The sequence below is a fragment of the Archocentrus centrarchus genome, chromosome 19 (assembly GCF_007364275.1).
Source record: "Archocentrus centrarchus isolate MPI-CPG fArcCen1 chromosome 19, fArcCen1, whole genome shotgun sequence".
Classification (NCBI taxonomy): domain Eukaryota; kingdom Metazoa; phylum Chordata; class Actinopteri; order Cichliformes; family Cichlidae; genus Archocentrus; species Archocentrus centrarchus.
Window position 1 is genome coordinate 5,117,355 of NC_044364.1, and position 24,901 is coordinate 5,142,255.

A 24,901-nucleotide genomic window follows, 5' to 3' on the forward strand; every position below is an offset into this window, starting at 1 on the left:
GTTCTATTTTGCCACCGTTCATTAAAATCCCTTTTAAATCACGCCGTTCGTTGCAACAAATTATTAGCGACATTTTATTACATATTAACAGCAGTATTTGTTTAGTGTGGCGACAGTAAATAACCAACAAACCCCCCCACTGTGAAACAAAAACACCCAAATTAAATTAACTTCCTATCGTGGAAGTCCTGAGGTGTCATATGATGTAGAAAAATGGCTGCGGTGCAGTGGTAAGATGCTATTTTCTTGTTATAAAAACAGCTTATTAGCAGCGGGAATCGTTAGTCTTCGAACACGGAGCGACTCTGAGAACATACATGCGGTGCAGTTACGTTTGTCTCGTTTAGTGTTACGTTAAACAAACGACATGTCAACTTTGTTTTCCAGGCTTGCAACATAACATTAAAGCCCAAAGCAGCTTTATTTGGTATTGTTATGGCTGTGGCTTTGACTCAAACGCGTTTTGTTTGGACTTATAAAGCCCGCGGCTGTGTATCACAGAAAGCTAGAGGTTAGGCGTTCCCATTTTCAGGAGTTTAGATTTAACAGCAGAGACGCACTCTCACATATAGACCTTAATACACCACCAGTCAAACTACTGCCATTATAGATATCCTGAATATATTAGCAGGGATACATAAGAAAGTGGTGGCTTATTCAGTCAAATATCCATCCATTCTCTTCCGCTTATCCTGTTGGGGGGGGTGGGGAGGCTGGAGCCTATCCCAGCTGTCATAGGGCGAGAGGTAGGGTACACCTTGTACAGGTTATCCATGCAATCTGTACCAATGCACCCCCGTGGCATCACAGATGCTGGCTTTTGAGCTCTGCGCTCCTCTTTAGCTTGGAAAATTAAGCACCCATTGTTTTTCCTGTCCACTTATTTCTCCAGATCTTTTAGTATTACGTACTGTAGATGAAGAAATATTATTTTTAATTTCACACTGAGCAGTGTAAACCGCTTAACTAATTGCCCGTGCTTTTCTTTCTTAGAGTGGTGCATCTTTTTTTTTGGCTTAAAGGGTCTTGTTCAGGCAGCCTGTCGCAGGGCTAACACAGAAAGCCAGGCAACCATTCACACTCCCATTCACACCTATGGGCAATTTAGAATCACCAATTAACTTAACCCCAGTAACTGCATGTCTTTGGACTGTGGGAGGAAACTGGAGTACCTGGAGAAAACCCACGCAAACATGGGGAGAACATGCAAACTCCACACACAAAGACCCTGTCCAAGGTGGAATCGAAACCTTGGACCTTCTTGCTGTGAGACCACCACTCCACCATGCTGGCGACCTGTACAAGGTGTGCCCTGCCTTTCACCCTATGACAGCTGCAGTGGGCTCCAGCCCCCCGTCACCCTGAACAGGATGGATGGAGAATGGATGGATGGATGGATGGGTCTTGTTCAGTTCATTATTAAAGAAATTAAGACCAAAAACTGTCTTTTGTGTAACCAGGCGTTCCCGCGGGCGCAACTATGATGCAGAGCTGCAGCGGTGTCGTCCTGAGGCCATTCCAGTTGATTTTGGAGACTACCATCCGCTGAAACCCATCATGGTATCAGTCTCTCACTCCTGTTGAGCTGCATCTTTATCAGCTTCATATGCATGTGATTAAAAACATCTGTCTGCATCATAAACCTTTTCTTCCTGTGACCTGACTCTCCATCTCTACTGCTTCCTCCTGGCATAATCTGCTAAAAAAAAAAAAATCTTTTTTAAAAAAATAGAAACTAAATAGATGATAACTTTATATAATTCACGGAAAACATACGAGAATATTGTAGTTTTTTTAATGTCCCTGTGACAGGTTTGACTCTCTCACTCCATCCAGGTGACAGATACAAAGACCCGTCGTGGGACCCGTAAAGGCAGCACCTCTTCCTCTTCATCCTCCTCTTCCTCAGCACCCCCAGACCCTCTGAGCTCCATGCTGGACGGGACCGACCCCCTGTCCATGTTTGCAGCAGCCTCGGCCAGCGAGACTCCAGCCATGTCGCACAGCAGCTCCACAGGAGTCAGTTACTTGGATAAATGTTATTCCTGAAGCACTGTTTATCTGAAAGTGATGGTGACAAGAGGTGTTGTGCTTTCAGGACCTGGGGAGGAAGAAGAGAGAGAAGGAAGAAGAGGCAGTGGGGCCAGATTTTGAACCTTGGTCACTGAAGCGAGGGGAAATCCTGGCCAGGTTCACCACCACAGAAAAACTCTCCATTGTGAGTCGTCTCCCATCGTAGCAGCGAGACTGAGCTGCTCTGTAGTTGAGGTTTTTACAGCTCTTACCCAGGGGCCTGTTATCTCATAATTTAGGCATGCAGTGGCCACAAAACTGCTGTCTTGGCTAGTTAGAAAAAATACTTGTGTTTATGAAATTTTACAGCTGGGAAGAAAGAAATATTCAGAGGAGTTTAAAGCTTTTTACATAGTTGTGCTTTGTGAGACTAAAACCTAATTAAAAATTTCTTTTTCCATAGAATCTTTTCATGGGCTCTGACAGAGGTAAGATCAACCTATGTTTCTATCCTGCATAATAATCTTTAATAAGCTTGTACTGCTGTCTATAGTTTCCTTATTGTCAATAAATCCTGTGACGGCATCGAAATGTAATGATTCTACTATCCAAAGCTGCCTTCATTGCATTCTTCTGTCCATGAAGCTCAGTCGTTCGAGCACTTTTGTTGAGTAGGGACTCAACAATATATGTGCAGAGTGTTGGTTTTTGACAGTATTGGCTCTGTTGACTGACACTGGCAAATAAAATAGTATAAAAGATTCATGCAGCCACCTTGACATACCCCACTGATTTGAAAAGTTGGAGATCTTAAAATGAGTATATGGGGATTGACTGGGTTTTGGAGTCAGCCTCAAGTGGCCATTGGAGGAACTGCAATTTTTGGCACTTCCTGTTGGCTTCAAATTTCAATCTTGGAAGTTGCTGCTTGGGGTTTGCAGATGTCAGTGGATAATCTTTACAGTATATTGCCAAAAGTATTCACTCACCCATCCAAATCTTTGAATTCAGGTGTTCCAATCACTTCCACAGGTGTATAAACCAAGCACCTCTGCATGCAGACTGCTTCTACAAACATTAGTGAAAGAATGGGTCGCTCTCAGGAGCTCAGTGAATTCCAGCGTGGTACTGTGATAGGATGCCACCTGTGCAACAAGTCCAGTTGTGAAATTTCCTCACTACTAAATATTCCACAATCAGCTGTTAGTGGGATTATAACAAAGTGGAAGCGATAAGAAACAACAGCAACTCGGCCATGTAGTGGTAGGCCATGTAAAATTACAGAGTGGGGTCAGTGGATGCTGAGGGTCATAGTGCACAGAGGTCACCAACTTTCTGCAGAGTCGATCACTACAGACCTCCAAACTTGATGTGGCCTTCAGATCAGCTCAAGAACAGTGTGTAGAGAGCTTCGTGGAATGGGTTTCCATGGCAGCTTCATCCAAGTCTTACATCACCGAGCTCAATGCAAAGTGTCAGATGCAGTGGTGTAAAGCACACCGCCACTGGACTCTAGAGCAATGGAGACGTGTTCTCTGGAGGGTTGAATCACACTTCTCCATCTGGCAATCTGATGGACGAGTCTGGGTTTGACGGTTTCCAGGAGAACTGTACTTATCTGACTGCATTGTGCCGAGTGTAGGTGGAGGGGAGATTATGGTGTGGGGGTGTTTTTCAGGAGTTGGGCTCGGCCCCTTAGTTCCAGTGAAAGGAACTTTTAATGCTTCAGCATACCAACACATTTGGGACAATTTGATGCTCCCAACTTTGTGGGAACAGTTTGGGGATGGCCCCTTCCTGTTCCAACATGACTGCACACCAGTGCACAAAGCAGCTCCATAAAGACATGGATGAACCAGTTTGGTTTGGAAGAACTTGACTGGCCTGCACAGAGTCCTGACCTCAGCCTGATAGAACACCTTTTGGATCCCATAAACACAAAACCTTTTGGAAAGCCTTCCCAGAAGAGTTGAAGCTGTTATAGCTGCAAAGGGTGGACTGACCTCACATGGATTAAGAATGGAATGTAACTCAAGTTCATATGTGTGTGAAGGCAAATGAGCAAATACTTTTGGCAATACAGTGTATTTATTGTGTTACATCAGTGTCACATCGGTTTTGCATTGGCTTAATGTTCAAGAATTGTGTGACAAACAGCTGAAAGACTCCAAAGCAGGTCAGTTATTTTTAATGAGGAAGATTTATTTGTTTCCTCTGAATAAATACTAATTGGCAACAATAACAAAAAGGAAAAACAACCAAAGTATCAGCAACAGTTATTGGTCAAATTGTTATTTGGTTCTTAACTTGGTTCATCACTTCCTGCTTTCACTAGGTAAAGCCACCAGTCCAGGATCAGCAGTTTCAGAGAAAGTTCGCACTCGTCTGGAGGAGCTGGATGATCTAGAGGAGGTAGGCGTCTCACTGCACATGTTGAACTTGCAGAAGCTAACATGTCTGAAGCTTTCAGAGTTCACTTCAAACTGGCAGAATTCATTCAAGTAAAAACAATTTCAGCTGAGCTTTCTTCAGAGTAGGGATGTTGTTTCAATCTCCTTGTCTGTGTGTGTTCAGGGCTCCCAGAGAGAGTTACTGAACCTCTCGCAGCAGGATTACGCCAACCGCATTGAGGAGCTGAACCAGTCCCTGAAGGAGGCCTGGTCCTCTGACCAGAAGGTCAAAGCCTTGAAGATTGTCATCCAGGTAATCTGGAATGTTTATTTAAGCTGTGGCAATATTGACTGGTGTTCCCTATAAGAGAATCAGCACTGAGCTGTGATCCGTGTTCCAGTGCTCCAAGCTTCTGTCCGACACCTCGGTGATCCAGTTCTACCCCAGCAAATTTGTTCTCATCACTGATATCCTCGACACATTTGGTCAGTAAAGACTCAGATTTTCCCTCGTTCATCCCTAACAATGTGCAAGTTTTGTTAGTATGGTCTTCCTTGTTTGCAGGGCGGCTAGTGTATGACAGGATCTGGACCATGTGTTCAGACCCACGCCCCTTACCAGGTAGGGTGGAGATATTCACAGCCAGCTTAAGCTGTTTTAAATGCTATTTATAGCATTTAACCTTTTTTTTGTAGCGTTTGTAACATTGCATTGATTCATTTGTTAACTATCACTTGACTTATTTTTTGCCACCTCAGATAACTTTGCAGCTGAAGATGTGAATGACACAGCAAAGGAGACGTGCCTCAACTGGTTCTACAAGATCGCCTCCATCAGAGAGCTTCTTCCAAGACTGTATCCTTCACCACCCTCACACAGAAGGATATGAGTTCATAGTTTGCTTTTGGAAAGAGTTTCATTCACTCACAGACCTAGTGTTGAAAGATGATGCTCTTATGAGCAGTGGTTTCTCTAAAGCTGTAGTCTGGAGGAGGGGTCTGATAGTAAGTCTGAAGGAGACAGGAAGACCCTACAGTAATTACAGAGAAAACCCAACGATGAGAACGACCCCCTATGAGCAGCACTTGGTGACAGTGGGAAGGAAAAACTCCCTTTTAAGAGGAAGAAACCTCCAGCAGATCCAGGCTCAGGGAGGGGCAGATATCTTCTGTGTCTGGTTGGGGGTGAGGGGAGGGAGATGAGACAGAAACATGCTGTGGAAGAGAGCCAGAGATTAATAATAACTAATGACTAAATGCAGAGTGACTTATGTATGTATGTAATTTGTATGTTGTATGCAAATTTGATTCTTTAACCTGTTTGTGCAGCTATGTAGAAGCTGCCATTCTCAAGTGCAACCGTTTCCTCAACAAATCGTGAGTCCTACAGTTTATCAGTTTCCTCCTGGATTTCTCTTTAGGATCCATAAAGATTTAGTAATAATATTTGGAAAGTGCTGTGTTAATAGTTGTGATACAGCACCCGTGTTTGTAAACTGGAAGATATAGTTTTTTTATCCTCATAAAACTTTGTTTGTCCACCCTGCCACCTTCCACAGCGGCATTCAGGAGACCCTTCCTCGGCTGACAGCCATGATCAGAGGGATTGGAGATCCTTTGGTGGCTGCATATGCCAGAGCTTATCTCTGCAGGGTGAGATGGGCTCTGCTCTGTATTCTGTCTCTCTTTCCCTCATTTTCCCTACTGGCCCATTTTTCTTTGCCTTCAGTCCCATAGACAGTTTAATGAACATATATTGATTTGTATAATTAATGCTGTTGTTTCAAGTTTTCAGGTAAGGTGTTGTTTTTGTCTCAGGTTTAAATGTGGCTGGAAATTTTAAATTGAGCATTGCGTACCTTTCTGTTAACAGATCTCATATGTGGGTGTGCTATTTAAGCTGCTTTGGCCTGTATACAGTTGTTGCTGCCTCTGCAACCCACTTTGCAACCCACTGCAGCCCCAGCTTCTGTCTTTCATGCTATTTCTGACTTAATCCATCTCCTACCCTTTGACCTTGATGCCTGCTTTTTTCTGAGTGCACATATCACTGCTGCTCCCTGATCCATAACAGTTTCCAATATATAAATTACTGCAAATGCAACATCAACAATCCTATTTTTGACTTGGGCTTATCAGTACCAGTTTTATAGGCTTTGTTTCATTGACACCGTATAATATGTCCCTCTTTGTAGGTGGGCATGGAGGTGGCCCCCCACCTGAAGGACAGCCTGAACCGCAACTTCTTCGACCCGCTCGGCACTTTTCGACAGATCAACAGCGAGAGCATCCACAACCAGCTGGTCCTGCAGAGGGTGGAGATGCCTGAGTACCTGACACTCTACTCACCTGCCATCAGCTGGATCCTGCAGTGCATCGCATACAGAGCTCCAGAGGTATTTTCTTAGACATTACTGAAAAAGTTGAACTTGGTGAAAGCCTCACAGAGGCACAAACTCACTGGTATTTCTGCTTTTAAGGCTGTTTGTGTTTCTATTCCAGTCTCTGCTTACAGAGATGATGGAGAGATGCAAGAAACTGGGAAATAAGTGAGTGCTTTTGGAAGCTAAATAATAAAAAATGTGAATTTCATTTTTTTTTTCCCAATCATGGTGAAAAAACTACTATTGGGGTGTGTTTCAGATCAGTGGTCTTTAACGGTTTATTAGATTATGTCGTGTTGTTGGGTTGCAAGAATGCCATTGTGTCTTGCCTAATGTTGATTTTTTTTGTAAGAAATGAATAGCTGAAGAATACTATGCTACTTTACACTCAGTACAACCACTGTTATTTAATTGTGCTCAAATTTTGTTTTGTAATGTTTTGTAATTGCTGTTACGTGTGATGTGCCTTAAAGTCTCATCGCACTTTTATTCCCTAGAAATGACCATTATTTTGAAAAACCTCTCATTCATATTTAGTGCAGGTATCATTAAAGTCACAAAATGTTTTTATTATAAAGAAAATGAGCACCGCAGTTCCCTAATTCATCGTGTTTCTGTTTCCCAAAGTGCTCTGCTTTTGAATTCAGTGATGAGGGCATTCAGGCCGGAGTTTGTTGCAGCCAGAGCCACAGACTTCATCGGTATGATCAAAGACTGCGACGAGGCCGGCTTCCCAAAGGTCAGAGAGCATGAAAGGCTGTGATGTTTGCTACATTTCTTTCAGACTTTTATTTTTTACCTCTGGTCTTAAATGTTCTTTTGTTTACGGCATGTGGGGAGTGTTTGAATGTCGTCTCCTTTTCAGCATCTGTTGTTCGGATCTCTGGGTCGCAGTCTGGCGTGTGCCGATCCTCCAGAATCCGAGAGGCTGACGATCCTGAACGAAGCCTGGAAAGTCGTCACCAAAGTCCGCAGTCCTCAGGTTCTAGCTGATCCTAGTTTTCAAAAAGGCTCGTTATTCCCGTCAGAATGTTCCAGATCTCAAAGTCTCATTTTGGTTTTCAGGATTACATCAACTGTGCTGAAATCTGGGTGGAGTTTACCTGCCGACACTTTACAGTGAGTACAAAGCAGTCAAACCGAATTTGGAAATGCATTAGCTTTCTTAATCCTCTCTCTATCTCTGACTGTCAGAAACGGGAGGTTAACACGATTTTGGCTGACATCATCAAACACATGACCCCTGACCGAGCATTCGAGGACGCCTATCCTCAGGTCAGCTGTCTCTGATATCTTGAATCTCAGCTGCTCTCCATCATCCTCATTCCCTTCTGCTCAGTAGTGACTGTTTCATGTCTGTTCTGCATGTAGCTGCAGTCAGTGATCAGGAAGATCCTCACCTACGTCCACGACTTCTCCGTCCTCTTCTCCATGGTGAGCATCCCCAGTTTGAAATGCATAACGAAACAGTGATTCAAATGTGAGGCTGCAGTTTCACAGTTTTTCTCTATTCGGTTCTTCAGGAGCGTTTCCTGCCGTTCCTGGACATGTTCCAGAAGGACAGCGTGAGGGTGGAGGTCTGCAAATCCATCATGGAGGTCTTCATCAAGTAAGAGCCACCTTAGAGTTTATTCAAGTCATGAGATTATTGAGGGTTGTGGCAGACGTACTGTAGTGATGCTTTCTTACAAATGTCACTGCTCTGCTCCTTTCCCTCTCCTGCAGGCACCAGGTGGAGCTCACCAGAGACCCAGTGATCCTCAACGCCATGCTCCACATCTGCAAGACCATGCACGACTCTGTCAAGTAGGGTATTGGTTTGTGTGTGTTATACAGATGTATATTACTACAATTGTTGTGGCTTTTAGGCATTTGGAGGCAATTTATAGTTGTAGTTTCAGCTAGTTTAATATAATAATGCATTAATTTTTCTCTTTGTCTTGAAGTGCTCTTACTCTTGAAGACGAGAAAAGATCTTTGGGTCTGCTGATCATCGGCTTCATCCGCATGGTGAGACCCCAACGCTGCTGTTACATTAGATTTTATTATGGTCAGCAAATCCCATGAAACAATCACAACTACTATTTATCTGACTTTATTAAGCTGCCAATGGCTGTTTGCTTCAAGCTGCCGTGTTGGATGAAGTATTAATTTAAAATGTATATATGTGTATGTGTAGGCAAGGTACAAGAGTTTAAGTACCAGAGGTTTTCTCATTTCTGTTTGTAGTCTTCTTGTAGTCTAAGTCTTTTGTTGTTGTTGTTTTTTTACCAATCACATTTGAGCAGGCTTTGGTTGCATTCACAAAAACAGTCTGTGTGGAAGCAAAAGATGGAATTCATCTGCCAAAATCTGCCACAGGCCATTGTCTAACTATGACTTTGCTTTTGATTAGCTTTTCTAAAACTATCTGCATTTGTGAACAGTGACTGTTCCACAGAAGAGGCTCAGATATCTACAGGCTGCACCGGAAGCCCTGAAAAACTGGATGTTGTCCCCAGAAGCTAACAGACTAGCCTTTGAGTTCCTTAAAAAAATCCTATCCTCGTCATCTTTTTCTTCTTTTATCTGCTCCCTTTAGGGGGGGGGATTATCTAACCCAGAATGTTGCTTGTTGAAATTTTTTGACTACATTTTTGTGCCTGTCTGTTCAGGTTTCCTTTGGGCGTGACTTTGAGCAGCAGCTGAGTTTCTGTGTGGAGGCCAGAGCCACCTTCTGTAACCTGGAGCCTGTTCTGGTGCAGCTCATTCATGTAAGCCTGTGTTTGTATATTTGGTGTTTCAGTATTAAGTCACCCAAACGCCAACTACGTCTTCTTCATGTGACCTTGTTGCTTTCAGACGGTGAACCAGCTGGCCATGGAGACCAGGAGGGTAATGGGAGGGAGTCACTCTCGCAAAACTGCTGCTTTCGTCAGAGTGAGTACACACATGCAGTTTCAAATCAGTGCACATCACTGAGCATTTCTTGTGGATGACATTTTAGCAATGCCAAAGGAAAGGGAGGTCATGCTATGGGGAGGGGGGAATAAACTGTATATAAAAGAAGGGCAGAGCCATTGTAACATTAACCACTGCTTTCTGGACTCCATATTTCAAAGCAGTTTGAGCCTGCCTCTAGTGGTCACTCCAGGAACTGCAGTTTTGGGGGTTTCTGTGTTGGCTTAATTTTTTTTTTTATAAACCCAGAGGCTGCATTCCTTTTCATGGAGTTTCTTCTTCCCTCGCTTTTCTTTAGGCATGTGCTGCCTACAGTTTCATCACCATCCCGTCTCTCAGCAGCATCTTCAGTCGACTCAGCCTCTACCTGTTGTCTGGTCAGGTTGCTTTGGCCAATCAGTGTCTGTCCCAGGGTGAGCAGCTGCCTCATTTCAGATTTAAGTATAAGATTTAGTTGCTCCAAACTTGGGCTCCTAATGTTTTTAACCATACCCTGATAATTTTATCTCCCTTCTTCCTCCTCTTGTTGTGTTGTTCCTTTCTCTATTTCTTCCTTTGCCTTTCTCATCCTTCCTTCCTTCCTTCCTTCAGCGGATGCTTTCTTAAAGGCAGCAGTAAGCATTCTTCCCGAGGTTCCTCGCTCCATCAGCGTGGAGGGAAAAGTTCGCTCTTCTGAGAGCTTCCTGCTGGACTTCATCAACAGCTTCTTGGCAACATTGCTGGTTATCCCGGTAAGGTTCATTACAGTTCAGAGGTGCGTTTACAAGAGATGTGTCACACCTGTAATTGCCCATTTTGTCCCAGTACATTTTGACAAATCAAATTTTTTACAGGACCATCCAGAGCATGGGGTGCTCTACTTAGTCCGGGGTCTGCTCAACATGGTCCAGGATTACACCTGGGAGGACAACAGCGACGCAAAGGTGCGGGTCTACATCAGCGCTCTGCCCCTGCTGGCAGCCATGAGCCAGGAAACCTATCTCTACTCCATCCCCAAAGGTAACAAACACACACAGAATTCCCATCAGAGTCCTCCTTTATGAATTTCTCCAGGCTAATTTCTGTATGCCCTTAAATTTTATGGCATTTTCTCTTTTTGTCACATGTAGCAGGACATGGAAGATTTTTTTTCTCTTCACTTTGCAGCAAACCTGTTCATCAAAAGTCTTTTCCCAGCTAAATGTACCTTTTCCTCTCGTTTCTCGGCTCAGTGGATTCGAATGAGACACTATATGGCGGAGACCCCAAATTTCTGTCAGAGATCAACAAGCTGTGCGAGACTCTGATCGGACAGATCCTCGACCATCTGAAGGCGCTCGGTCGTGACGAGGTGAGGACACGGTGTTTTTAAAGCATCCATTAGTGGATACTGTTTAACCAAAGTAATGCTGCCTTCATGTACACGTGGGAATGATCAAATCCACTTCTGGAAAACCGCGCTCATGTGTGTTTCCCACCCTCCTGCAGCAGAGCACACGCCGGCAGGGCGCTCTGGCCTTCTCCCTGTTTGGTGTCCTGCTGGCTCACAGCGATCTGAGGAACAACAAGCTGAGCCAGCTGGCAGTCAACCTTTGGAACCTCAGCCACAAGCATGGATACTGCGAGACCCGCACCTCTGTGAGTTCCCATTCCACAGCTTTCTCAAGCAGCTCCTCCCAGTTTTGAGGCAGATACATTTGTGGCGCTCTTCAGTTTAAATCTGCTTTCTGTGGATGCAGCCTCACAGACCTTCTCATCTTCGTGTGTCTGCTGCAGGTTCGGACTCTGGAGTTGATCAAACATCAAACTCAGCAGCCGGACATGGCTCACCTGTCAGATATGGTCCAGAGGCTTTCGCTGCAGTCCCGCACCTGAACCCCGGCCTCAATAACATGTGAGACATTGTTCTACAAAACTGCTCCAATCAAATTTCTGTAAATAAAAACTAACAAAGTAGTCGTATATGCCTGTTCTTTGTGGACACTTTGATGTAGCATATTCTCCCTACTTGAATCAGACCCTAGTGTGTTGACTGTCCAAGGCTGTAAGATGTTTCCTCCCACTGTGATTTCATCAGCTCTGCAAAGAAGGGGATCAAACTGACATACAGCCTCCCAACAACCTAAAATAGGTCCTGCCAGGGGAGAGTGGGCCCCCCTGTACCTTTATCAGGAACCAAACAACATCCTTTAAACCTCTGATAAGCTCCACCCTCACAGGCAAGTTAATGATGCAGGTTTAGCTTTGAATGAAACAAGCTGTACTGTTTAGCTTGTACATCATCTATTGTGGTTCCCAGTGTTTGAAAATTTAAAAAAAAAAAAAAAAAGCAGGAAGCTGTTTCACACTCACACTCTTCTCAGTTGTAGTTTATTTTTTTATTTACTGACAGCTGAAAAGTCAAACACTTCACTTTAGCTCTCAGAGGACAAAAGGATCAAAAACAGCAGCAAACAGCTGTGATGGCGCTCACTGACACACACACACCCCGCAGGCTCTCAGTCTCACACCTTTTCCCAGTAACAGGACAAATCTGACTAAACTGACTTGCAGGATAACAGAAACATAAGTTCCTTCCTCTTCTGACAAAACTGAAAATTAACACTGGGGAAAAAAAAAAAAAAAAAATAGGTAACTGACAAATACGGATACTGTAACACATTCTCGGATATCAGAGAATGTGCTCTGCCTGGAAGTCATTTTGGCCTGAATTTCCTTTGGAAGGTGGAGCTCTGTGGTGTAACAGAAGCCTGCAGGACAAGCCTAGTTCTGAATGCTTCATGACTTTAACTACAGTCATTTAAATAAGTTTCAATTCAATTTTATTTATATAGCGCCAAATCAACTGTCGCCTCAAGGCGCTTTGTATTTGCAGTTTTTGCAGTTTCTGACGACTCCGTCCCTGCCACATAAACAGTCTCTCTTCAACATGAGATAAATGCTAACAAAACAGCGTGCACAATAACCAATCAACACTATTCACCGTCCCTCTGCAGCCGCCAAATTCTTTAGGGGACGGCAGTAACGACGCATTTCAATAAATTATTCTGACAGCTAATTATCAGCTTGTCTATTGGCTTCTTGGATATTTTATTTAATGTATTTTTAATGAGGAAAAAAAACCATTTGCCCAGAGATTACTTTAATGTATTGGTTCATTTTTTTAAAAAATTCTATTAGTTAATTTGCTGTCTTTACTAATATTGGTAATTTAGGACTTCCATAAACCCAACACATAACTACATAAAAGTAAACTAGAAAGGCCCTCAGAGAGCACATACTCAAAGTCAGCTCACTTTTTTCAGTTTTAAAGAAAGCGATCCAGACTTCGCCGATGGGCTCTGTCTCCTGATTGGTAGTTTTTTTATTTTTTGCATAATCTGATGCACAATCAGGGCTTTGAAAAGGAAGCAAAGAAAAAGGAAGCCGTGCTCTCTGAGGGCCGATGACTTTAACACTGATAAGCAGCAGCTACTGAATGAATCATGCTTATTTTGCACTGGCTGAACTGATGTTTTCCTGCTGATCCAAGAAAAACTGGTTCACAGACCTAAAAATGGGCAGGAAACTACGCGAGAACGAGAGACAAGCAGAAGGTTTAAATATTAGCAATTTACAACATGCAATGCAGGTTTAAGTCTAACAAACAAACATTTTCACAGTGTCTCATTTCGCTCCTTTTATAAAAGGTCACTTTGCAGACTTTTAAGTGCTTTAAATGTTGCCACAATTTGACTTCTTGCAGCTGCAACAAAAAGTCAAATCTGGAGGTTTTGCCATTGAATCGTTCTTGGAGATCTGTGCTTGGAGCAACTCGGCAGCAGTTCAGCCAGTGGACAGCAAAAAAAGTTAAACCACTACAGTGGAGCCGTTTGCTGTCAGACAGCTGTGTGTTTGCAGTAGTGTTACCGAACAGAAATGACACTTTGTTTGGTTGATATATAAGGTGCAACGTGACCTCTGCTAATAGCTTAGCTTCAGATCTTTTTTTGCCCCCCCCGTGTCCATAAAACCAAAGATGAGACGCTGAAACGTGATCTTGACTAAAAGTACAATTTAATTTACTACCGAGAGGAGAAGGAGGAGACTTGTAACGGAATAAGTAGTTGAAAAATGCCAGCAGCAGCTACACCGTGGCAGTTGGAGAGCTGCTGTGAATTAACAAAACCCTTTTATATGCAACATTATGTAGAAGAGTTACACTTGTGATGCTGTCCTCTCCACTGAGACAATTCAGCTACCTCCTAGAAGCAGATTTTCACAGGCAGAGGACAGTTTGTGATGTCTTCTTCAAAAACCTTACACCCCTAAACAAAGAACAAAAATGCTGATTAAAATAATATTATATAAACAATTCAACACAGGAAGTTTGCAGTTTGGCATCGTCAGGCCAGGCAGTGCTGGCGGGGATGTTTTGCTGCCGGTGCAATACTTTTGATTTGAGAAATGGAGGGCGTTTCTGTGAAACGGCACACCTCTGAAATCATAAACCACCACCTTGCCCTGACCCCATGGTGGAGTTGAAGGAGGCAGACTGTGTGGTCGTCTTTTTTTTGTGTGTGTGTTGTGTGTGAGTGTGTGTGTGTGTTTGTTCGATCTTCTCGTCCCAGGCTGCAGGCTCAGTCTAGTTCTATGGGGCTGTCCTCCGGGGGTTCTTCAGCCCCGTCATCCTCCTCGCCCGAACCCATCAGGCTGTTCAGCAGATTGCCTGCATGGGTTCAAAATAGCGACTGTCAGTCTTTCACAGAAATGCAGTCAAATCGAGCGCATACAATGCTGCAGATAACTGTGAGATTAAATATATTTAACATAATACAAAAAAAGATCTGTTATTTTTACATTTTCTTTAATAGCTTCATAAATGATGCAAAGGTGAGGCTTTAGGGAGTTTCTTGGCAGCGTCACGTTTAAGAGTAACTGATGAAGAAAAGCACCGTCAAGCTTTTATCTTCATCTTGCTGACGTATTAACTTGTGTTCAAATAAATAGTGTTTAACAACTCACCTAGTAGTCCACCATACGATGGGGACTGTTTGGGTGGAACGCCAAAGAAAAGCTGTCCTATTCTGTCGAGATACTGAGGAGGCAGGAAAATATCAGAAGAGAGGATTACACTCGAGAACAGAGGTGGTGCTTACAGGTAAGATGATGTACTTTTTCCAGTATCGTTACCAAAATGAATTTGGTCCAAGCAAATCCAGCACAGCTCACCTCATTATACATGGGATCCCTCTTCAAGGAAGGCTGATATTGCTCACATAACACTGTGAAAACTGTTAATTTACCCCTGAAGAAAAAACAAAAACAAAAGCTCAAAATAATGTCAATCACTATCCTCACCATTTCAAAATAGAAAACAATTTACTGATATTTCTCAATTTCATTCTGTCAAGCATCATTAGCACAAGCTCGACAATTCCAACGTCGGCCCTCACCCGTCCACTGCCAGCAGCAGAAACCAGATAAAGTTTAGTAGAGGCTGCACGAAAGGAGGGCCCCTCTCTATGGACGGGTGTTTCTCTGTGTACGTGCTGAACACCACGGAAGCGCTGTTTTTGTTCTTTAAGCAGAGGAACCTGGAGGGTTTGAGAGTTTCGAGAAGAAAGGGACAGTTATGGAGATCAGATGGAGGACAAAGATAAATGATGCTCAGAGCTTCGTTGGAGAAATGGCTGACAGGCTGAAAATAGATCGAGCTGCAGGCCGACATGCTGGAGAAGCAGGCGACAGTACTGCTTTCTCCATTCCTGTCGCTTCTGAACACTAACACTTAAAGGGAGGCTGTTATACTTATTTACAGTTTCATAGATTCCTCGTACAGAGAAGATTCAATTTCAATTTAATAAACTTAAGAGAAATATTGATTTGCAACTTTCACAGTGCAACAACAACAACAGTTAATATCTGTGATATAGTGACAGTTCACTTACTGTAGGACGGCCTGCGCCACAAACATGTCAACCTCACTGCGGAAGCCTCGTGATGCTGAATACTCCACCAACATGTGTGCACAGCCCTCCCCGTCAGAGGAATGCAAGAAGTGATAACGAGACTCGCTGTAGTTTTGCTCTGAAGATTAAAAAATATAATAATAAAAAAATCATCTTAAGTGTCAAGATTGCAACATCAGGACAGCAGTGAGGTGTTTCTGTATACGATATCAAAAACGCTCAACACATGCAAATCTACTGAATTACAAATCCGATTCCAAGAAGTTGGAACACTGCGTAAAACAGAATGTAATGATTTCCATAACCCACAAATTCATATTTTAAGAAATATATCATTTTAGGAAATGTATTGACTTATTTTGAATTTGATGGCAGCAACACTTGGGAGGGGGACAACAAAAGACTGGAAAAGTAAGTGGTACTAAAAACAGACAGCCAGAGGAACAATTTCCAACTTATTAGGTTCATTGATATAGTTACATTCAAAATCCTTATCTCTATACAGCATCATCTAAATGACTAACCGATTACCTTTCCACAAAGTGACAGCAAGCAGTTGGTGTAGTTTTGGATGACCCAACTTTCCAGACCCTCCTGTGGACCATTTCAAGGCTCTGGAAACAAATGCTACCCTCTCTGGAGAGTTCTGGTCCATCAGGCTGAACAGCTTAGCCAGATTTTCTGCTCCACAAACACACACACACAAAAATCACCAAAAACATCTAAGAAGTGTAAATAAAATGTCCCATTGTGCTGACTCATTTGATTTGTCATGAGAATTTCCTGCTACATCATTTATCAGCAGTTCAACAGAGAGAAGTCAGATGAAGCAGATCAGTATGACAGTCGAGGCCAATCAACAGGATTTATTTAACAAAGAACATGCGCCACCTGCTCAAAGGCTTGTCAGAAAGTACACTCACGTATATGAAAATAAGTGATTAAGTGCTGCACTTAGCGGTTAACATTTACAAAGATTTTTACAGTAAATAATTGTTCAACTGGTACTGCATAGAACTGTCTATATTTTATACATGAAGTTATTTTAATTCAATATTAATAAAGATATCTGACATAGGATATACAGAGATGAGACAGCTGAGAGACAAATAAATAGTGGAACGATTGATGACCGTGATTAAACCAGTGTAAGAGGAGGTAGGGTTATGGTTCTTGAGCACTGTGGCTGATCTCTTTAATATATATCTATCCTCCAAGTCTGAAGTCAGTTTGTTGCGGTTACTGAGATGCTGAAAGCGATCCCTGCTTCTCGGCAGGCGACACAATACATTATGTTTGGTTGTATTTATTTAAATTACAAGAAATAATTTACCAGTGTTTACAAGAAGTCTTGTAGATGAACTTCAAAGAACTGAAAGTCTTGCACCCACCTAATATTTCATCTTCAACTTTTGTCTCAGATTTCTCCAAAACCTCCAGCACCAGCATGGACAGATCTGCTGCACTGTTTTGCTGCAAAGCAAAACGCAACAAGTGTCATTTTCTGTTTAATCTACACTGTCAGGACAGACAGTGAGTTGTCGTCATCGTTTACACACATATTACAATTAGAGAAAATTGAGTTAATAATTACAGCCAAACCAAGCTACTTTCCAACATTACACTATCTGAGCAAAAATCCAGCGCCCCATGTACCTGGTTATAGCTGAAGAAGAGCAGAGCGCCGTTAAACATCAGCTCCCTGGCCTCCGCATGTTTCCCCTGTGACATGTACCTGATGCAAGACACAACAACAGCATTACACATGAGATGGCACCATTTGTTTCAAGATACAAGCTTTGCCTGTCCTACTCAAGATCATTCCCGCTTCCCTCCTTTTCCACACCAGTTATCAATGTTTAAAGAACTACAGCCAACTTTGGGACTCCCTTTATTTCCAGGTGTTATGTTGGCCATTAAATGAGCAGGCCAACACAAAACTAACTGTAATAGAGATGTCTTTTGGATTAAACTGGCTTAAATCAGGTTTTATTAAACTACGCTACTGGCATGCAGAGAACCAGTGTGGCAGCATGACTGATATTTATATTGCACTAAGCACTGCTAGGGTTTCTACACAGTGTTGGAGTTAAGATCGTGTGCTGTGACAGACACTGGAAAACTCTGCAGACGTCTGATAGCCTTATTCTGGATTTTGAAGTGACTCAATGTACATCAGGACTAACTGAGCAAAAACACGTCCAGCCATCACAACCCAGACTGCGACGGCGCAGAATACTGCTAACTGGCTAACTCAACCGGGCATCTTCAACAATCAAGTTTTCGTTAAGTCAGCGGTCACTAAAACAGGTAGCCGCTGTATTCAGTTACTTGCGGATAAATAGATTTGCCAGTAACACACAAAAGCAGACACTGCTCGTCTATACTTCAGCCATCAGAAGCAAACGCATAGCTAGCTAAGTAGCGTTAGTTAGCAGTCTCGTTTTGGGACTAGATGGAAACCGCAACTGTCCAAACAAACACAAGGATCTCGACGAGTGGGCGGGCCCACAGTGAAATCGGACCAATCACAGGTAGTCAGGTGTAGGAGCGAGGTTGACAGCGGAATGATCTGGAACAGGCAGGCAGGCCTCGAAGCTAACTAGCAGTTAAGAGAACATGAACAAACATGAAACGAAGTCTCACCTAAAAAATAAAGTCCTGTACATCTGATGTGCTTCATAATAATCCCCCTTTTCTACACTGGCTCGTAGTTTGCCTTCGACCCTCTGTACGCCTCCGCGGTTTCTGGCGCTGGAGCACCTCAGAGAGTCCTGCTCCGACATGGTCGCTCCTCCTCCGCGGCAGCAGCAGCACCAAGCGAGTACGGACAGGCTGGACCCGGAACGCTTTAAACACTTTGGACCCTCGTCGCTTGCCGTAGCCGATGTATGTTGGCGTGAAGATACAGGGACCATAAAGGTTTGTTTTGTTTTTTTTTAAATCTTGTGACCAGCAGAGCACGCTCGAGGCAACATGATGATGATGATGTGGTTAATTTGAGGGAAAATAAAACTAAAAATATAAACCGGATTGAAAAAAATGTGTGTTGGACACGTGGGTTTATGAATTTGTCTGAGCGGATATTTTTATTTCCTGTTATTGAGTTTGTTTGTTCCGGCATCACAAAAGGAGCTTCATTAAACTTTATTAACAGAAGTACTGGCGCTGTGTAGGAGACACTTTTTCAACAAAAAGTGACCAGTTATTGCTTTCTGATTTTTGTTTTGTTTTTTTGGCATACATTATAAATTGACTAGACAGTAAGCAACCCCAAATAGTTTTTCTTATTTTAATCTCATTACACAGCAGCATATTACTTCCAGGATGCCCTTTTTTGCTCCTTATGCTATCCACCTAACCTGGATAATTGATGAAAATCTCATATTCTAGATTTTCTGAAGCCTGAAAACAGATCCCAGACAAGGTGCAGGAGTCTCAGTGCCTCTCAGATCATTTAAATTACAAAATATTTAAAGGTTATTATGGAGTGGATGACTTTTTGAGACTATAGAAATATTAATAATGGCAAGTAATTATTTAGCCAGATGACATTTGACATATTTGGTGGGTAAAAATGTAATACACAGCCGCACTAGCACACAAATCCCTTCTAAACATTTAATCACTTGCCAAAGTACTCAAATCCTCCTTTGGGGTTCCTGTTATGGTGATGTAAAGATGGTGGCACGCAGGCTCACAGGCAGACACACACAGTGAAAAAAAAAAATGTAGCCATAGTGTTGCAGCTGGTTAAAAAAAAAAAAAAAATACTTGAATACTTCATGTCATCATCAGGTAACTCTGCTTCATCATGGTACGTTATAAATATTAAGCTCATTTATGCTTTTTCAGGCGAGTATATTGAAGAGTACATTTATTTATGAACTGTGATTACAAAACAAAGAAAGAAAGAAAACAAAAGAACAACTGAAGAATGGCTATGGCAACCCCGTCATCTGAAAAAAAAGTACTTCAGAAAAAAGAAAACAGCAAATAAATTGTTCGGATTTACACACAAAAAACAAATTTAAGTTCAGAAAGTGTCAGACCTTCAGATATACCTGTTATTCTTACTAGTGCAAAGTGTCACATCACTTGTCTTATATACTGTAGATATTTTAAAAATATATTTTCTACCGAGATGAAATTCATGCCTCAGTTGTTCAAAAGACTCAATAATTCAGAGCTTAGAGGAAACAGATCCTGAACGTTTTTGAGTCCTTTAGAAGGCCAAACTTTAAATCAAATATCTGCATTTTTGTGACAGAGACTTTGGTACTTTTAAATATTTCACACAATACCAAAAGTTAATAAATACTCTCACTGTGTTCGAGTATAAATACCTGGGGAAAAGAGACCATAAGAGTCCAATGAGTAGTAACATTTGTTGAAAAATGAAACATAATAACCAATGCAGCCCAGTAATACAATGATAAATCTGGACATTTTTAACTATCCACAATCAAAAGGCAAGTGTAATACAAGGAAACTAATTCTGGCTTTTATATTTTTCCATATGAGTTCCACAAAAAAGGGAAAAAAAATATTACACAGAACAAATCTTTTGGAAGAAGAATATAAACATAAGTAACTTAAATAAAACATCCATTTTTTAAAGGCTGATTTTGCAACTAGTGACGACTTTTATGTATTACAGTCAGACTAATTCATCAACTTAATGTTTATCAACCTGGCAAAGCTGTCTGATCACTACAGCTACATGAATATAGGCCATAAAATCAGAAGTCATAAGTAAACATTTAACTATTTAGCAGCTGTTTAACACAAAGGAGAACACAAAGAATTCATTAAACTGTACTGCTGCACTATTTGTAATTATATCTAATAATTATTATAACTTCACTTTATTTTCCATGGTCATCTTTACAGTTGGATATCTCTTATAAATTATGAAGAACATGGGAGGGCAAAACAGTAGGACAGAACCACAGGACCACACAAATAAATATATGCACACTCAGGCCCAGCTTCCCGTACAGGGATTAAGTCTAATCCTGGACTAAATACTTTTTCCTATTGTGGTCTTCATTGACTTTTTCCTTTTAGTCTAGGACCATGCTTAATCCATGACTGGGAAACCGGCTGTCAAAGTCCAAATTCAATGATTAACAAATGAATAGATCCTTCCACCTTTTTGCATGTAACTCTCATTCTTCTTCTCTTTACATATTTCCCAGTTTTCTAGCCAGTGCAGAGGTCATATCAGCCAGCAGCTCTGCCCTGATGCGGTCCTCTCTTCTCTGAAGCTCGTGGACAAAATGCCCCCTCAGCTCTTTTATCTCGCTCACATGCTCCACAAGCTGCCTGCATGTAACACTTCGTTCCTCTGGGGGGCGGTCTGGCCTGCTATCCACCAGCTCAGGCCTCTGGCCACACAGTGACACAGCCCTTTTCAGACTCCCAGCATCTGCATCAAGCAGCTGATCTACAGTAAGCCTTCGGCCCAGACGGTCTGCATGAGTGAGCACTGGGATAACGTACTCCAAGACTTCCACTCCGAACAGTTCCAGTGTGGCTCGGACCGCTTGGACTGCATCCTGGTCAGTGGTGGAGCCTGGAGCACGCAACACCAGCAGAAAGGCGTGTGGTCCGGGACTGGCGAGCTGCACACTCCTCAGAATTTCCATAGCTTTCTTTTTGTTCCCCAGTGACGTCCCCAAAAGATCTGGAGTCTCAATTACTGTAAGTTCTCTACCATCTACGACGGCCCTTTGCATGGTACTCATCTTTAGAGGACCTTTGGTGGTTCTTCTCTCACTATTGTTCATTATAGTATCTGCTAGGGAGGTCCGTCCTGCACCAGCAGGCCCCAGAAGGATCAGCCTAAGACCTGGTGTCTTGGGAATGCTGCTTCCAGAGGGATCACACATTTGGTTCAGTAAGCTGCTAATGGTTGGATCGATCTGAGACTCCAAAGATCCGTTTCTGAATAAATCTAGAGAGGTGGTATGATATTTTAAACCAAAAAAAGGCCTTCTGGAGTAAAGCTGTGATTCTAAATCAAAATGAACTCAATCTGATGAACCGAATTTCCTGGAATGACGACGTTTGCCACAGAAAACAACACAATGCATGTATGCCACGTGCCAAAGACAACATTTCAACATTTCCTGTTTTGTTTTTCTTTGTTTTCAAAGCACTAAGCCCTTATACAGCTTAGCATAGCTTGTATCATTTCTACAGCTACATCCGTTGTTTGTATTTTACCCAATTGTTTGTGCTTGTTAAGCTGCTGGATGCCCTAATTTCCTTCAGGATCAATAAAGTATCTATCTAATGTGAAATTGTTGCAGTTAGGGGTCTCATCACTGCCTCAGGGACACACAGTCACAGGCACAAGAATGAATTCTGCATCAATGATTGCTTTAAGTCAATTTGACAGGTAATATGAAGCCATGTGTCTGAAAGCTGAGGCTGAACTGAAGGGTAATGATCCTGAGCACATCTGCAAATCTGACAAGCATGGCATTTACAGCCCGTCTCTCATTATAATCCTTATAATGCAAAACAGACAATAAATGAATGGAGGAGTTCTTATACATTTCAGAAAGCCAATAATTATGGAAAAAGGCTTAAAATGTTATTTCTGTGAATAATACTGGCTTCTGAAACCCCAGAATAATAAACTTATTCACAGAAATGCCTAGAAAATAACTACATAAAACATAACTATGGAATATTATTACTTTTTATCTTGACTATCATTCAGGAACACCATATTTGACTCTTGTATCCCTACTGCATGTTAACGTAGCCTCTATTTGACACAAAACAAAAAAACTACACAATGATGTATGAGGCGCGGCTGTAGGTGAATATATTGGGAAAGACTGCAGAAAATTTAGCAAATAAAAATGGCAATGAACTAACCGGTGACAGCTTTGATGACAGCAGCGATCCACTTGAACTTTGAGGAAAATGCTGAGGAAGGAGGAGATCAGTAATTTTTACTCACATGTATCACCGAAATAGCTGATCTGACAGTCACCTGATCTGACAGCCACTCAGACTCAGACACAGTGAAGAGTAAACAAAACAAAAACAAAACCCAGCAAAAATCCAAGAAACACTTACAAGCTAGAAAGCGCCAAATCCGAGACAGCCACTTAAACAAGCTCTGGATTCCTGAGACACGAGACATGAGCGGAAAATTCACCTCCAGAGTTTAACAGGTTTTTAGTTTAGACAGCAAAATGAGGAATGTTTTTCGTACCTTGGAGGGTTCCTACAAGCCGGCTTATCCACCCCCAGAGAGCTGACAGACCTGAAAGAAAAAGCGATTATGAACGTCCTTTGATTCAGTTTCATTTTTCTGCTTTTGTTCCAAAACTTGGAAGACAAAATGACCTCTGACCTTTGATGTATCAGCTTAGACAAACTTACCAGTTAAAGAACAAAAGAGACGAATTGGCCATCGGATCAGAGCTGGGAGAGCTGGGAGAGCGAGACTACAATGAACATCACAGACTGTCATAACAAAATGGACATTAACATGGAATTATTCATATGTCATAACTGCAGAATCTATACTGCTCTCTTTTATTTGCTTGTTCTGCAAACTGTGGTAGCAGTAATATTTTGAATTTTTATATCTGATATGACGGGTGATCCCATACATGTTAATGTGCCCTGGTGACCACTGAAATAAAGTTAATATAGATGCTTCTGATAAGCCCTCAAAATGTTTCAAGATAGCTGCTGAGTACTGAGACTTTGGCTCCTGTTATTAAGTTTGGAGAAATCACTGATTCATTCAATAAACCATTACTAACTCATAATGTAACCTCTGAAAACAAGTTTACTTTTTCATGATCTGCACACATATATAGACTTTAACTTCTGTTACATGGATTCTGATAAAGTACCAAACCCGCTCCTCTGATTTTAAAATTCTGGTTGGGATTTAAGATTTAAGGTGACAGGTTACTGACTGATTAAATGTTCTCCTGAGACAAAAAAAAAAACCCAAACATTATTTTGTTTAAAGGATTTAGATTGAAAGATCAATAGATTATTAGTCGTGCTTTTCACTGGTGAATAAATGAGGCAATTAAATTCCTGATTCACTGTTTAGTTTCTAGACCCTCTGTCTCAGTAAAAGACAAATCATTAAACAGTGTAAGTGCAGGTGTACGACTGACTCTGTGAGAACCTGTAGAGGAGATACCCCACCACGGTAAAAGCCCCCATCTGGACACTGTTGGCGTTCATCCACCAGCCTATCAGAGAGGAGAGAGGGAGGCAAATATTAAAGCGCTGCACACAACTGAGCATCAGTTTAACCTCTCATCCACATTTGCAAAAGAAAAAAAAAATGAAATAAGAAAAATATTAAATTAAAATACTCTCAAGGATCCCAAGAATGCCGTGTTTATCTGCAGTTTTACATTTAAAGCTGCTGCTTTCCTTTTAATTTCTGGCATCACAATTTGATGAATATATCAAAAACAGGAAACATTGTGGCTGGTTCTTTAATATTGTTTGCATAGTTTTGTTATTACAGATGATTCTTAAGAAAAAACAGGCTTTTGATTGCTTACATTTATTTTTAGACTTGCCTTACACTGCAGCGCCTGCACTCAACACTTTACATACAACATAAATTTTGCTTTTTTTTTGCACCAATGAAGATGCAATGAGATTAAAAAAAAAAAAGTAAATAAGAAACTCAAATTAACTTGTTTTGCTACACAGTGAAATTTTAATAAATCAGCATTATTTTTTGGTGCGTAAAGGAATATTTTGTTATTTCTTTCCTACCTGCATCTTCAGGGGTGTGTTTTTCACACTGACACTCCATCTCTCGGCAGTTGGCAAAGCTTCAGCCGGTGTCGAGGTAAGAAGAACGGGCAGCACCACTTCTGCTCAGCGCTAACACAAGTTCAAAGTAACAAGCTGCTTGAAAAATGCTGCAATGTTTATGTCACATTACCTAAGCGTTGTAGCTAGGAGTAAAAAGGAGGAGTTCTGATTAATAAGTATTCAAGACAGAGTAAACAAAAGCAGGAAAACCACAAATACAATGCTGTTGTCTATTTTTACACTTTATCCAAAGCAAAATGCTCCTGAACAGCTTTTACCTGATAAATGTCCTCCAAGAATGACATCAGCTTTCAAATTGTCAGTACTAGACAGAAACTCACATGTGGTTAAAGTTCTGTGCTCTTCTTCCTGCTTTTGCCTGCTCAGGCCTGCCCTCATCAGGAACAGTGCTTCTTTT

General features: G+C 41.8%; 3 protein-coding genes across 4 annotated transcripts; 1 reads left to right on the forward strand and 2 right to left on the reverse strand.

Moving 5' to 3' along the window:
* The first annotated feature begins 2 nt into the window (after positions 1-2).
* Positions 3-11,650, forward strand: vps35l (VPS35 endosomal protein sorting factor like). 2 transcript variants are annotated; one of them, XM_030754865.1, is made up of 30 exons: positions 3-230; positions 1,461-1,560; positions 1,837-2,019; positions 2,099-2,218; positions 2,477-2,501; positions 4,349-4,425; positions 4,588-4,716; positions 4,805-4,889; positions 4,969-5,025; positions 5,163-5,259; positions 5,733-5,780; positions 5,963-6,056; positions 6,599-6,799; positions 6,906-6,952; positions 7,415-7,526; positions 7,653-7,769; positions 7,853-7,906; positions 7,982-8,062; positions 8,159-8,221; positions 8,311-8,396; positions 8,513-8,593; positions 8,734-8,797; positions 9,442-9,540; positions 9,629-9,706; positions 10,026-10,140; positions 10,319-10,458; positions 10,561-10,726; positions 10,939-11,057; positions 11,198-11,344; positions 11,483-11,650. In XM_030754865.1, the coding sequence occupies exons 1-30, from the start codon at positions 214-216 to the stop codon at positions 11,579-11,581; spliced, it is 2,901 nt and encodes a 966-aa protein (XP_030610725.1). In that variant the 5' UTR covers positions 3-213; the 3' UTR covers positions 11,582-11,650. The 2 variants fall into 2 exon arrangements, with proteins under 2 accessions (XP_030610725.1, XP_030610724.1); XM_030754864.1 differs by having other exon boundaries at positions 4-230; positions 11,195-11,344.
* Positions 11,651-12,059: 409 nt separating this feature from the next.
* get4 (guided entry of tail-anchored proteins factor 4) lies at positions 12,060-18,514 on the reverse strand. Its single transcript, XM_030754762.1, has 9 exons — positions 18,304-18,514; positions 17,314-17,392; positions 17,049-17,130; positions 16,189-16,338; positions 15,637-15,775; positions 15,142-15,282; positions 14,918-14,993; positions 14,711-14,783; positions 12,060-14,414 (listed from the first exon to the last, which is right to left on the reverse strand). The coding sequence occupies exons 1-9, from the start codon at positions 18,441-18,443 to the stop codon at positions 14,326-14,328; spliced, it is 969 nt and encodes a 322-aa protein (XP_030610622.1). The 5' UTR covers positions 18,444-18,514; the 3' UTR covers positions 12,060-14,325.
* A 1,046-nt stretch (positions 18,515-19,560) lies between these two features.
* LOC115798070 (GTPase IMAP family member 6-like) lies at positions 19,561-24,863 on the reverse strand. The gene is made up of 8 exons (XM_030754761.1): positions 24,762-24,863; positions 24,442-24,552; positions 23,823-23,900; positions 23,065-23,115; positions 22,895-22,945; positions 22,756-22,806; positions 22,552-22,602; positions 19,561-21,616 (listed from the first exon to the last, which is right to left on the reverse strand). Exons 2-8 carry the CDS (start codon positions 24,479-24,481, stop codon positions 20,844-20,846), a joined length of 1,095 nt encoding a protein of 364 aa, XP_030610621.1. The 5' UTR covers positions 24,482-24,552; positions 24,762-24,863; the 3' UTR covers positions 19,561-20,843.
* Between the last annotated feature and the right edge of the window lie 38 nt (positions 24,864-24,901).